At 38.2% G+C, this 14,816-nt stretch overlaps 1 protein-coding gene across 1 annotated transcript; it reads left to right on the forward strand.

Annotated features, from left to right (window-relative positions):
• Positions 1-4: 4 nt before the first annotated feature.
• LOC124267122 (copper chaperone for superoxide dismutase-like) lies at positions 5-9,050 on the forward strand. Its single transcript, XM_046702000.1, has 7 exons — positions 5-47; positions 1,415-1,487; positions 2,367-2,501; positions 3,749-3,935; positions 4,358-4,388; positions 5,805-5,962; positions 8,217-9,050. The coding sequence occupies exons 1-7, from the start codon at positions 30-32 to the stop codon at positions 8,356-8,358; spliced, it is 744 nt and encodes a 247-aa protein (XP_046557956.1). The 5' UTR covers positions 5-29; the 3' UTR covers positions 8,359-9,050.
• Positions 9,051-14,816: the final 5,766 nt, after the last annotated feature.

A 14,816-nucleotide genomic window follows, 5' to 3' on the forward strand; every position in this document is an offset into this window, starting at 1 on the left:
AAGCACTTTACGTGACGTTCTAAACAAAAATGGCGGCCCCCACGAAAGTGTGTATATTTTATTTGCTGTGTATTTTGTCTGTGAAAGTGTTTTGTCCCTGTTTTGCAATGAATTTGGTGAATGACTATCCATGAATATCTGTGTTGGAAATACTTAGTTTCGTTTATGAGAAATGTCAGTTGTTCTGCTTCGACTTTAACCGATTTATGGCGAAATCAAATATAAAGGTCCTGTTTTCGTTCACATCGGTTTGAAGGCTAGTGCTTGCAAAAATGCAAAGTCATTGGCCCTTCAAAATCCAAATTTGGACGCGTGCAGTCATATTCAGCATTCAATTACTGATTTGATAAGAACACGTGCATAATAGTTTATTGCTAGAAAAGGAGAAGTTTATAAGAACTTGAACAACGGATGTTCTTTCTGAAAACACGAGGATAATGATTCAGCTTTTTGAGCAAATTGAGGTTATGAATAATTCCTCGATGCGCATTTGGTTTCAAATCAATTAAGTGCTGTAAAATCCTATGGATAACTGTCGTATTTTATGACAATGAACGTTCGTAATTTTGTAATGATGATTAAGCATCATGTGTGGGGCTGTAGGTGAATACTTATGGTATATAAACCTCAAGAAGGTAAGAAGAAATCATTCTTCAATCACACTTTCTTGTCCTTAGCTGCCCTTAGTTTCGTATCACTGAAAACAAAGCATAACAACTTCGTTATACACATTCTAAGTAAAAATCAAACTTAATATATACTATTATTCAATTATTAGTACACATCTACGAAATCACCGTCTACGAACCAGTCTGGTTTACGAATCCACCGCGTTCAGTCTACGAAATCACCGTATCCCATGTGTGGTGCTAATTCATATATCATATAAATGAACTCGTATTCCAGCCAAGGCCTACTTTGGTATAGTGCAAAGTCGTGTAGTTATATGCTGGACTACCGTGGTGCTTGTATCGATTGTTATTCAGGGAAATAAATGCACAGAGACACACGTATGTTCCTGTTGTTTCTTAAATGTGTGGTTTAGTGTTGACAGTAATGGCTAAAATTACAAAGTTATGCTGGCAGGGGTTGTAGTCAAGAGGGCCAGAGGACAAATGGGCCAAAACACATATCCACATATTCCACATAAAAGAAAACATATAAAATGTATATTAGTTTGTATGCTCTTATTTGAATTTTACCTATGGCCCTTTTGACTTTAATTTATGACCCTTTTGACTTTTCTGTGGACCTTTTGACTTTTTCAGTTTTGTCCCTTTTGTCCTTTGGCTCTTTTGACCTGTTCCCGCTGGCAGTACAACAGTAGCCTAGCTCTACACTGAAGCCACAGTAAATATTTGCTGATTCCTCATTGCTAGTCCATTCATAGCACATACGATCTGTTGTATTTCAGATGGAGTTTGCTGTCCAGATGACATGCCAGGGATGTGTCAATTCTGTCAGAAAGGTGCTGAATGGTGTACCAGGTTCGAAAATTGGAAAATGTTGCACAGGCATGTAAAGTAATGAGTCAAGTAACCACTAGGCAATTCGGTCCATGGTATGCTTGAGACTGTTTGAACAGAGGTTCCAAGTGAGTTATTTATCGTTGAAGAAATAGCTTGAGGGATGAGACTCATGTAATTTCTCATTGCATTATGTGGAAGAAAGGAAAATCTTGAACAGTTGAAGGTCTTTTTCTAAGACACCTCCACATCTAGATTCTGAAATAATGTAGAGGGACACACTGGGATTCAGATGTTTTCAAGAAATAAGAAACACTTGTTTTAAACTCAGAACACTTTCAGAGAACACAAAGCAGAGTCAGCAGAATCTTCATGAAGATGTATAGGACAGTCAAATGCTTAAAACATGCAGCATGCCAATGAATACTAGGGGTGGGTATTGCAGAGAATCTTCATATTGCGATATATTGCGATGCGAAAGCATGTATTGCGATATGTATTGCAATATATTGCATGAAGTATTTTTAAACAAAAAACTACTTATAATCGAGTTAATTCTTGATTTATAGAGCAAAAACACAACAAAATCACTAGGCTTGATTAAGCTTTAATTACAACTTTTAATCATGATAAAATAAAAATGTGAATAATATTTGGCACAAATGAAACAAGGACATATCCGAAGATTTCCGAGTGTTACAAAGTTTTCCAAATGCAAGTCAAAATACGGGTTTTCAATCAGCGTATCGCAATACGTATCGTTTTCATGTCTGAACCGGTTAATACCGGTAAACCGGTTATATTCCGCAGCCCTAATGAATACCTTTGCGTAATACCGAATGCTTCAACCAAAACATTAAAGACTTTGCTTTTAACAAGTGTGCTTTTATTTTTTTGCAGGGATAATTTCAGTTAATGTTCACCTGGACACAGAACAAGTGATTGTTGAGAGTTCTCTCCCTTCATCCCAAGTTAAAGACCTCATAGAGACAACAGGCAAGAGAGCAGTCCTCCATGGGTACGGATCAAGTAAGGGTATGTTGACCTTACACTCCAAGGACTTAGTACACTAATACCCGACAGGTTATGTCGAATGAATAAATCATGACTTATCTATTTCAGTACTCCTATGGCCTTTACATTACAAGGACTTGGTACGCTAACCCCTGACAAGAAATGTCACCGCATTGAGAATGAATAAATCATGACTTATCATTTTCATTACTCCTTTGAAAATAGCATCAGTGTTTTACCTTGAATTCCAACACTGGGACTCCATGAGACCCTGGTAATTATTTTCCAGGGCCCTTCATGAAATATGAGGATTCTGTGAAGTACATTAGGCCTTAAAAAAAAATGTCGTGGTTCCAATTACTCGACCGACCCTTGAATTCTGGTGCAGACCCTATTTTTTTAAAGCGGTATGAATAAAATAAGCTTTCAGATACCATTGTTTTTTCCCGGCATCGACAGACATCGGTCATTCTGATAGAGAAAGTCGACATGATGACCGCAAGCTTGATTAAATAAACAATAACACATTGATAAATGTGTTATTAGTTTGTACTTTACTTCTAAAAATAATTTGTAAAAAAATGAAAATTCCTACCTACCTACCCTAAATTTTAAAGAGGTGTTATCGGAACCACAACATTTTTTTTATTTGGCCTTACTGTATTGTCGGACATAGTTGTTTCTTGTCAAGAATTTGGTACAATGAATGTTGTGCATCTCTCGGGATGCCATATACTTTCATCACTTCTATGAATTTGTGCATACTTCTCATATTTCGTCATTGTGTAAAACCTTGAAGCATTGTTATGTTTATTAGCCGTCACAGCTTATGCACATACAATATTATATATAATATATACAATATAATATTATATATCCTATAATCCTTGATGAACAACCCTCAGTAGTGCAGGCTTCCCGCATCAAAAGCGAAAATGCTGAATTTCAAACCTGGTGGTATGTTTCACAAAGTCTTGCACACCCATGTCTATTAAGTATTAAAATCTGTGTCTTTGCTGAGTGATCGGATGTAACTCACTGTCACAGCTGATGTGTTTGACTGGGATGTCCAACTGTGGCATATGAGTTCGTATTATTAAACTGTATTAATTCACCAAGTAATTTCTGCCATACACATTCATATTTGTTGTGATTTAAGTACAATAATCTTCAACACAACATTTAGCCCATTTCACCTCACATTTTCCATCATCAAAGGAATCCTTTTCAGTTCTGATTCTAGCAACTCAGTTCTTGTTTTCAATCAGGCACCCATCATCTAGGGGCAGCTGTTTCTGTCATGGAGACTGGAAACAGTTTGGTAAAGGGTGTAGTGCGACTTGTCCAGAATGATGAGACAACCTGCGTTGTGGAAGGGACAGTGGACGGACTGCCCAAAGGGACACACACTGTGTGCGTGCATGAGCTGGGGGATATCTCCAAGGGGTGCAACAGGTACTTCTGCTATGCAAATATGAATCTCCTCTATCATGAGGGATGGTTTAATTTCCCCCATAGGTCCAATGTGTGAAACCCAGTTTTGGTGTTCCTAACAGTGATGTTACTGGAATATTGCCCAAAAGAGCTGCAGCAAAGCCATAAGCTATCTCGCTCACTCACTCACTCACTCACTCACTAGGGCGGTGGGGTAGCCTAGTGGTTAAAGTGTTGGCTTGTCACGCCGAAGATCCGGGTTCGATTCCCCACATGGGTACAGTGTGTGAAGCCCATTTCTGGTGTCCCCTGCTGCGATATTGCTGGAATATTGCTAAAAGCCTTGTTAAACCATACTCACTCACTCACTATAACATGATATGATATTTATAAATAATGCTGTTTGTGGTTTTTTAAAGTCATCTGTGTATTTGTTTCTTCAGCTGTGGAGACATCTTTGGATTAACAGACAAGGTGGGTGCTAACATACTGTTGAAACTGGTTATCTGGTCACCATGGTTTTGAAAATATGTAAGGATAAGTGAATAGTATAATTCTTTATGCTTTATTACCCACGTGGTCAACGTATGGGTAGTTGCATACTAATCTTGTATGTCACACGAGTGTCGTGTCACGTTGACCTGTGTCATAACGACTTGACCTGAGATTCTAATGATTTGTTTGGATAACCAATGACCTCTCAATTAGGTCAACTTGTGACGGAACTACTTGTTCATTCATAACAACCACGTGAAGTCATTAATTCTACAACTTATATGCATTGTGGGAATGTAAACATTGTGAACGTTGTCGTATCGCTGTTTAAATGTGAATCGAACTGAGACATTATATCCGTCGAAAAACATAAACGCAATGTTTCCACCAGTGATGTTAGCTGAGTGAAGCGACTGCAAACCAAGAAAACGGGTGCTACGGAGTAGTTTACTGTAGGAGGCTGTACGAGGCGATGACCACTGACATGCATCGTGACGTCGGTTACCAAGGGAGCAGACGTGAATGGCGTGGTCTTGTCAATACAGTGTGACGTCATGCCAAAGTGAACTACAGAACAAAATTCAGGCGCAACCTCTTTATGAAACCAGTTTCGGTTTGAAACTCTTACAATAACAATAATACGCTGTTTTGTCAATTTAAAGCATGTAAGACGTGGGTAATAAATAAAATACCACACTCAGTCTCATTACATACGAATTATACGAAACATGTGACCTCCTTATGGTTTCTGACCTCGCTTTCGCTCGGTCAAATACCATAGGAAGGACACTCGTTTCATATAATTCCTATGTAATGAGACCGAGTGTAGTATTCTTTATTTACCTTACCTGACACTAGACAGTGCCAAATGGTAAGTTGGTAAGTATGAAAACATTGCATTTGTCCTGGAATGTTCAATATTTATATGTATATGTATAAGTTGTTTTGCTCTCACAGAGTTACATTAATAACTCCATTTCTTAACCATCAGTGGGGTAGCCTAGTGGTTAAGTCGTTCACCCGTTATGTCAAGGCATGGTTTTGATTCCCCACATGCGTACAATATGTGAAGCCCATTTCTGGCATCACCCACCATAATATTGCTAAAAACAGCATAGAACCCAACTCACTCTGGTTTATCAAGCAGCATAGTAGAAACAACTCAAGAAACAGTTTATGGTGGGTGGGTGCTTTCTTATAGTTTGAATTATAATCAGTCAACTCATTCACCTGGGGCGGTGTGGTAGCCTACTGGTTAAAGCATTTGCTAGTCACGGCGAAGACCGGGGTTCTATTCCCCATTTCTGGTGTCCCTATGCCGTGATATTGCTGGAATATTGCCAAAGTGGCAGAAAACCATACTCATTCACTCCTTGATGTGTTTTGTTTACACAGGTGAAAGGCATTATCTCAGAACTACAAGTTGGGGAAGATGGCCGAGGAATATTCCGTTGTGAGAACCCTGATTTGAAAGTATGGGATGTAATTGGGCGATCTATGATTGTACATCAAGGCCCAAAAGAGGAAATAATCAAGGCAGGAAATTCTAACAGGTGAATCTAAACACTTCTGAATTTTTTTTTTAAATCTGTAGTTAGATCATATGCAGATTCATTGTACCTGTTCAAAGGCTGTACAATTAGCAGGGCATGGATTTACCAGTTGTCTAGGGTGCCAGAGTTGTGTCACTTGGCCATACAAAACGAATATACTTTCATGGAGTCGACATTTGCTTTGATTGTTAATGCTTGGTCTGTCAGCACAATATCCATATGCTTGTTCAGGGCTCAATTTAGTGCTTTGTTAGTTGCACTGGTGCAACCCAATATTACAAAGTGCAGCCTAAAGTACTGTCGGAAATAGAAAAAAAACTGTTTTTAGGCCGTTACTCTGTATCCCTAAAATTTACACAAGTACAAATAGCATATGTCGAAATAACTCACTTCGGCCTAACTTGGCATTCAGTGGGATGCGTAATAGGATATCCAGAAAAGCATGTTTACTCGTAAAATCAGGGCAAAACTTACGAATACGAATAGCTGCTGAACACAATAGATCAGACTATAGATGGCAATTACCGGTAGGTCGCTCAGCCAGGAATGACGACGGACCGTCGACACTCACCTGGCATGAAATGCATGTGCTGCCTACAGGCACAAGGGGTCATCTGAAAGATATTTTGTGCTTTTTCATGTGTGTTGACTATGCCTCATCTATTGATTGACATCTTACGTGTTTTCTTTCATGAAGTTTATGTTGAGATATGTAAAAGAGTATGATACCTGATAACCATGGAAACGCATTGTATTAAATGTCTCAATAAATGTCTCAATATATAGGTGGCATGACCACCCGATCGCGAAGATTGACAGGACTGGATATTATTTGTAAATTGCTATGAGGTGCCGTGTACTTCCCCAGTATAATTGCTGTAAAGGATTATCTCATCTTAGCTGATATCTCTATCCCCCAACCCGACCCCAACGAATCGTCTGCGACACCCGTCCAGGTTTTGCTTTTGAGACGAACACTCCTATCTGTTTCTTTTTATAGTGACAGTGAGACTCCATGGTAGCTACATCCTTAATAGTTTCAGCATGAAAGTTATTATTTTTTATGCCAGCTATCGTTTATAATGAAGCTATGTCTAATTTCAAATTGGGCATTTAAAAAGTGTCCTTTGTAATACAATATCGTCACACGCTAATTTGCATCAAGTCTCTTCCAAATAAATCGTTTTGCATTGCTCATTTCTGCACTAATCTCTCCTCAGTAAAGTCCTTTTTCTACATTTCCTATGTTCCTACCACTGAGACTGTAGTTAGGCTGAACTTAGTTTAACAGATATTTCACACTTGCACATAGGGCTGCGCAATATAACTGGTTTACCGGTATTTACCGGTTCAGACATGAAAACGATACATATTGCGATACGTTGATCGAAAACCGGTTTTTTTTACTTGCATTTGGAAAACTTCATAACAATGGAAATCTTCGGATGTTTCCTTTTTTCATTTGTGCCAAATATTATTCACATTTTTATTTTTAATCATGAATAAAAGTTGTTATTTAAGCTTAATCAAGCATAGTGATTTTGCTGTGTATTTGCTCTATAAATCAAGCATTACCTCGATTATAAGTAGTTTTTTGTGTAAAAATACTTCATGCAATATATTGCAATACATATCACAATACATGCTTTCGCATCGCAATATATTGCAATATGAAAATTCTCTGCAATACCCACCCCTACTTGCACATATCAACTACATAAATTGTAGAGATAAATGAGAAAATACAGTTTTTTTCTATTTTCGACAGTACTTTAGTTATTAGTCTAACTTGCACCATGTGCAAGTCAATTTTTGATCGGGTGAACTTCTGAATGAAACAACTAAATAATTCAACAGCATATTTCTTTCATTGCATTGCAATAAAAGCAGTCCAACTAGAATTTGGCTAGTGCAACTTGGTTTGGTGGAAGTGACGTATATAACATCATGCTTTGGAAATGTCAGTACAGATGTTGGTCTGCGTTTTTACACAAACCATGATCAGATAGTCTGGTTTTATGAGTAATGATAATAGCACCTATGTTTAACAGTAAATTCTACTGTAAATGTCAGTTCCAATCAGATACCCTGATGGCAGAAAACTGTTATAAAACTATGTTTGTAGGTAATACAATTTCATGCTCTTTTTGAAATTCTGATTCTCAGAATCTCCTGTATAACCTCTGTTTGAAAAATAAGAACAAGTTTGAAAAATGATTGAGAATTGTTGCCATGGGAATGAACTTTGTTTCAGGATGGTGTGTGGCATCATCGCCAGATCCGCTGGTCTGTTCGAGAACTCGAAGAAGATCTGTGCATGTGATGGAGTCACAATCTGGGAGGAGAGAGATAAGCCCCAGACAGGGCCACAGAGACAAAGCAAATCCACACTCTGATTGGCCAGAAATATAATCCAGGGATATGATTGGTCAAAACACTGATTCATTTGGTTTCATACAATTCAAATTAGATCTGGAAATATTTTTTAGTCATGTATTTGAGTTTTTATGCATTTTTATGCACAATTGAACAAATATTATAATGATTGGTTCATGAACCTAAGTACACCTTGGATATGAACATATGTTTAAGTTATGTTTAATTTATTATGGCATGTGGATTTGTCAGTATCTTATAATACGTGTAATAATAAGCAGTGCATTTCAGCATTGATGCCAATGAATCTTTGGGTAGTAGTCCCTAGTCTAATGACATGTATATCTAATTAAGTGATTGCATTCTAATGATGTCTCTAAATGTTACCAAAATATGGTACAGGCCAGTAGACAAAACCACCGAATGTTATAGTAAGTACACTGAGTTAGAGATTTTACAATGTTTTGCCATTAGTGGTATTATGTTACGAAAGTTAACAACACTATCACGAAATTTATGTTTTTAATTATGTTTAAAATATTTTTAAAAAATGTACATAGACAGTCAATATTAAAAGTAAGCTCAGTTTAATATAGCCATTATATAACATCAAAAGATATTCATTAATAATGTTGCTTTAAGATGAGTTAAGGCCAGTTTGCACAGACAACAACTATTATCAACATCTTGTGGTATTATGTTGCAATAGCTAGAAACACTGAGATGTTAATGATTCAGAATTTTTTTGTATCCGGTTAACAGTAACAGTCAATATTCTAGTGCTGGAACAATGTCATTTAATGATATTTATCTTGTGATTATCACCACTAGACACAGACAAGAACAAGTATGAATAGTTTAATCAAGTGTTGCACTCTAGTCAACTCGTCCCACTTGTACAAGCAATCTTAGCACCAAGACTGTTCTAAATCTGTTAAAGTATGGGAGTTACAATGATCTTAGTGCTGAGCTTCCTTTGTACAAGTGGACCCAGGTATCACTACATGTAATTCATATTGCATTCCACATTTCCTGTGACCAAATCAGTGTACGAAATAGGAACAATTACATGTATTGTTAGTAATTGTTAGTAAACTTACCTCTGGATTATGGTAGCCTTATTCCTGTGGATACACAGAATACATACAGAAAATCAAAAGAAATTTTAACACTAAGTCATAGCTATTCCTAGTGGTATACCTAGTCTACCCCTGAGTTATCTCCCTTGGTCCTGACGTCACTGTATTGTTCAAATGTGTTTGGATTTTCTGTATGTATTCAGTGTATCCACAGGAATAAGGCTACCATAATCCAGAGGGAATGTTTACGTTATAATTAGTTTACAAATTGTGCTGGCCAGTCAGACAAGCTATACCTGAAAGTAACTAGCCCACAAAATTATTCACAAGCCTGAAATTTGAATGTAGAAACTGAGCAAAAGATTACAAAAAAGGTAAAATACCATTGTTTATCAGTCCATAATCTTGCATTATTTAAAGTGTATTATAACTTAACAAGTTGCAGAGAGTGATATGTTTACAAAATGACCACATGAAAATTCACTTACCAGTCGGGCCAGTGTCTATGGAGATTTACTGGCCCGACTGGATTTTTACTAGCCATGGGCTAGCGGGCCAGTGACTATTTCACACACTGGACCAAATCATTGTCTACAACTGACAGTATCATCTTCAAATAGCACAGCTTTGTTTGATTGCTCTCAGATTCATCTTAACCCAGATCCCACCTGTGAATGGTACAGAGAGAAACTAAACATCAGTTGATGTGTCAAGTGGTGGAGGGTGCACCATTCTTCTTCTTGGTTTATGCAAGAGCGACATACAGAATGACTGCTTTTACATTATTATTATTAGTAACAGGTACACTACACAATCGTTGCATGGATGTCAAAACAGAGGACTTTCAGTTGTGTGAATCAGTAGTTGATTTCTAGCATGTAATTTTTCCTTCACTTGGGCTCATTCATGTTCACACTAATCAAATATGATGGGGAAGTTCACACGAAAATTTTCTAATTTCTTTGTGCTTTGTGATGATAAAACTACAATATGAATTAAAGAAATTGAACCCGTTAAGATCTGGGTTAGAATTAATTTTCAGCAACCCATGTTTGTCGTAAGAGACGACTAATGGGATTCGGTGGTCAGACTCGCTGACTTGTCTGACACATGTCATCGTATCCCAATTGCGAAAAATAATCCCTATGCTGTTGATCACTTGATTGTCTGGTCCAGATTTGATTATTTACAGAGTGCCGCCATATAGCTGGAATATTGCTAAGTGTGGCATTAAACAACAAACAAACAAAAACAGAAGAAATGGACTGTGGCTTATCAAAATGACCCAATATGAAAATGGTGTACATGAAGGGCTTGTGTATTGTGTCTTTGTACTTGCGAAGTAGGGAAACGTGTTGTCAAAGGTTTGGAAAAATTGAAACATTGTAATGCCATATATTCAAAATGCTTACTCTATCTGTTAACGAATGTGCAGTGTTTTGTTACCTGAGATCAGGTATCCTAACGTGAAAGGAGGACAGACTCGCTTTTCTGGGTCCAAGAGTTTTTATTCTCTGATGGTCCTTGCTGGTATCAGTGCTGGAGCAGGTCCTGCAACTCTGACTCATCCCATATCTTCTCTTTGATGGACGTCACAATGTTCCTCGTACAGGGCTAGTATCTGTCTCCAATCTTCAGGGATAGGTCTTGTCTAAGCGTGTTTGTGGATGTCCCTAAAGATGTTCGAGCCTAACACTCCGGCTACTCTTTCCTTCCTTGCTCTAGTAGCCTCATCTTGTGTATCCTTTGCAATTAAAAATCCTAAAAATTAAAATTCATAGCTGAAAATATTTACCGAGAGCTCGATATAGCCCAGGATGGGAATCTCCCCTCCATTTGCCGCCTTGACCTTGATGTAGTTAGATATGTCCAACCCCTCTCTTCCCTGGAAGTTCTGATTCAAGAAGGACTCCCTTATGGTTGACACTTGGGCCCTTGTGTCAATGAGGCGTCCAACTGTTGTACCGTTAAAGACGACAGCTGTCTCCGGGCAGGTTCCCACCGCTCTATGTAATACTGAGCCTATATCCAGCTTCCCTATAGTGTGGCTCTCCACTACTTGTTCTAACAGTTTCCCTTCTCGTTGGTTTTTCTCTGGGGACTGTCCCTCTTCAAGTGATCTGGAGAGCTGCAGATCCAACATCTAAAGGTCTTCCTGTCTTCCTTGATGTCACCACTGGGTCTGATGGCATTCCCCTGGCTCAGAGCTTTCAGCAGCGATCTGCTCATGTTGTTGGTCGATGAGCGACTGATGCCACTTGACAATGGACTCCTCTGACTTGACAGCGTCAGTTTCCTGGACTTGAACTGATTTGGGCTTCTTGTAGTTCAAGCCAGGCCACTGCTCTCTCTTCGACCCTTTGTCTATTATGACCTTGGCAAGTCTCCCCTTGAGTGTCTGATCTTTGTTCTTTTTCACGGAGGGATCAAGTTAGGAAATCTGGTGAAAAGTTCCACCATGTTGAGGGTTCAGGTAACAAGATGCTCTTGTCCTCGTCTCAAGGAGTAGCATCTATCTGGAAGAGGGGTAGCTGGTGTCCATCCCCAAAGACCCTTGTCAGGACCTTGAAGATCTCTTCTGGCTGGTCTCTCAGAAGGTCTCCACAGCCGTGAATTTCTTGCCAGGCCCTTTGCCAGGTTGTCTATGGTGACAGCCGCGGTCTCTAAAGGATTCAGGTGCCTGGAGTCAGCATTGCTCCTGAGGTCCGAAATCCACTTTGTCAGAGTGAGGTCACCTGCCCTCTCCGGTCTTCCCCTGAAGTGGTCCAGCTTTCTCCCTGTGACCATCATGATGGGCTTTTCATACTCCTCTTGCTGGTTCTTGATCCAGTCCTTCTGCTCCTTAATTCTCGTTTGGAGCCTGTCCTCCACCTTGTTAATTCCCTCATTAAACTCCTGTTCCTTCCCCTTGTGGTCTCTTACAGGCTTCCTTAACTCAAGACCCTAAGACCTAACCAGAAGGAATCTTTAAAGGAAAAAAACAGGAACATACATAAACAACATTTAACAAAATTAAAGCATTGTCTAAATCTTAAGCTTAATCTTCTACTGCTGATGCCCGTTGGACGGAAGCGGCTATATCCTGCAGTCCTGTGTCCTGTCAGGTGATCTGTCGAGGCTGATCCTACTTCTGATACCATCTAAAAGGAGGACCGACTCGTTCTTCAGGGTCCAAGAGTTTTTATTCTCTGTAGTTCGACAGGTAGAAACCTTGAAAACCTGCACAACAAATTATACTTGTTACATGTGTGCATGACTAGTATCGTGAGTATTATATGTAAATCTTGTAAGGATATGATGTCTTCTGCCTGTAAGATTTTGTGGTATAAATTCACATTCTCAGTTAATGTTGTGATCTTGTTATTCACAATGTAATACATCTTACCTTTATCTAATGTCAGTGTATGAAATAAATAAGCCAAAAATCCAGCCAGACCTCAGGACTGGTAACTTCAAAATGTTACCAGCCCAAAATGGATTTAACCAGACCAAATATGGTGAATTTACTCAGTTGTATGGAACATCTAAAATTTGTACCAGACCATCGCGCTGGCTAGCTGTAAATTTAAACCGTCCGTCAGAAATCTAGCCTTTCTTGGGCGGACGGGCCTTATTTCATACACTGCTTATAATGTATAACTGATACTTTCAGAACTAAGATATTGTTAATGTATTGGAACTAATAATTGCTCAATTCACTTCATGCACACATGTAACAAGTATTAGTTGTTGTACATGTCGAACACAGAGAATATAAACTCTTGGACCCAGAAGAGTGAGTCCGTCCTCCTTTTGCACTAATACACAGATGACTGACAGCAAGGCAACATAAACTAATCTGTTTCAGTTTGCTCTGCTTTTCAGTAAAAATGTCCAGCAGTTTTCACCTGCCCATAGTTATCTTTAGCAGGTTATATACAAGTTGTCATGTCTGACATATACTGGCTGGAGATATTACCTCATCCTGTTCACCAGGTGTTTTGCCAAATGACCATATTTTAGTTTCACTTTTTGCGAAGAACTATGAAATATTAAATTTGGCCACAAAATATGATCTTTCTTGGCGATTGGACCATCACTTTATATCCTGGCTTTTATAATTATTATTGCCAATAACAAAAAAAAACCTATTTTAAAAAATTCTGATGTCTGCTTAAACCTACTATGTTGTCTAACAAATATAATGCTGGAAACTGCCATTACATTAAGGTGTAAAGTTGTGTCCAGTTTGATGATAAATGATAAGTTATGTCTTATTGCCCACCTCCATTTTGAGAAACGTGCCAGAGGACATGTATATATTTTTTATGCATCATAATGAATATATTGAAACAATACTGAAATCCGTGATAACTGTTCTCTGTTTTGATTATCATGTTGTTTTGGGTGTTGTTCAGGGAAAACAATGTAATCCAATGTGCTCTCAAATATACTTTTCTGGCAGTTCTTTAGTGAGCTTATTGTCCCCTGCTGCAACGCAGAACGTGGAACTATGTATTCAGCGGCATCCCTACGGACGTCCCGATTCTTGTTAACGCGACATCTCATGGACTGTTGTACCCAATGTCTTCAAATTTGGTGACAGCCTACATTGGGGGATTATGCAGACACCAGTTGATTTGGGTGACCTTGACCTTATCTTCAAGGTCACCACGACACTTTGACCACTTTTCCAATATTCCAGCTATATGGCTAATCTGCCATGACAAACACATATTAATTATAGTAATATGAAAGAACTGAGTGGTCCTTATATTATTTGGAGAAGTATATGATACTGTAGATTCCCTGGTTAGACCAGACCAATTTTTTTTCTTGCTTTTTGGATTTTTTCCCTCAGAAAACCTAAAAGTAATATTCCTTCTAAATGCTATAAGTATTTTACTTTTGGCAATTTATGAAGTATATGTGGGGCAAAAAGCAATCTAAAAATATTTTTGAGCAGGGAAAATTAATTTATATTTTTTTCATATTCTTGAAAAAATCCGAGCGGCGGATCCGTAAAACAAGAAATAAAATTGGTCTGGCCTTACAAAAAGTTATAGTAAATGTTTATGATGAAACCATCTTCAGGCATGCAGCTTTTGATGTGTCAGGGTCGTGTTGTTCTAGAACTTAAAATCGTTGTGTTTTCAGCTTGACGGTTGTAATATTTTCCTTTGTTATGTGTAATCCACAGATTCATTTCTTAATGTCAACACGTTTTTATAATAAAGTATGCAACCGTTATACTTTCCCTGTTTCTTTGTGGTGCAGTTAAACGTCAACTGAAAAATATCAGCATCATTTGTGTGGGTTATCATCATGTCATCATTAGATGAAACTGTTTGTCCAATGGTGTCTTATTCCCATGAAATAGGGATACTTCATCTTGTTACATGGGCAAATCTTTTTGTATG

Source organism: Haliotis rubra, unplaced genomic scaffold (genome assembly GCF_003918875.1).
Source record: "Haliotis rubra isolate DU_JTF1 unplaced genomic scaffold, ASM391887v1 Scf13, whole genome shotgun sequence".
NCBI classification, from domain to species: Eukaryota; Metazoa; Mollusca; class Gastropoda; order Lepetellida; family Haliotidae; genus Haliotis; species Haliotis rubra.

What these genes read in the sequence shown, in the direction of transcription:
- LOC124267122 (XM_046702000.1), top strand. An exon ending in GGTGCTGAATGGTGTACCAG is followed by an intron (nt 1,488 to 2,366) that starts GTTCGAAAATTG and finishes ATTTTTTTGCAG; the next exon opens with GGATAATTTCAGTTAATGTT. An exon ending in TCTTTGGATTAACAGACAAG is followed by an intron (nt 4,389 to 5,804) that starts GTGGGTGCTAAC and finishes TTGTTTACACAG; the next exon opens with GTGAAAGGCATTATCTCAGA.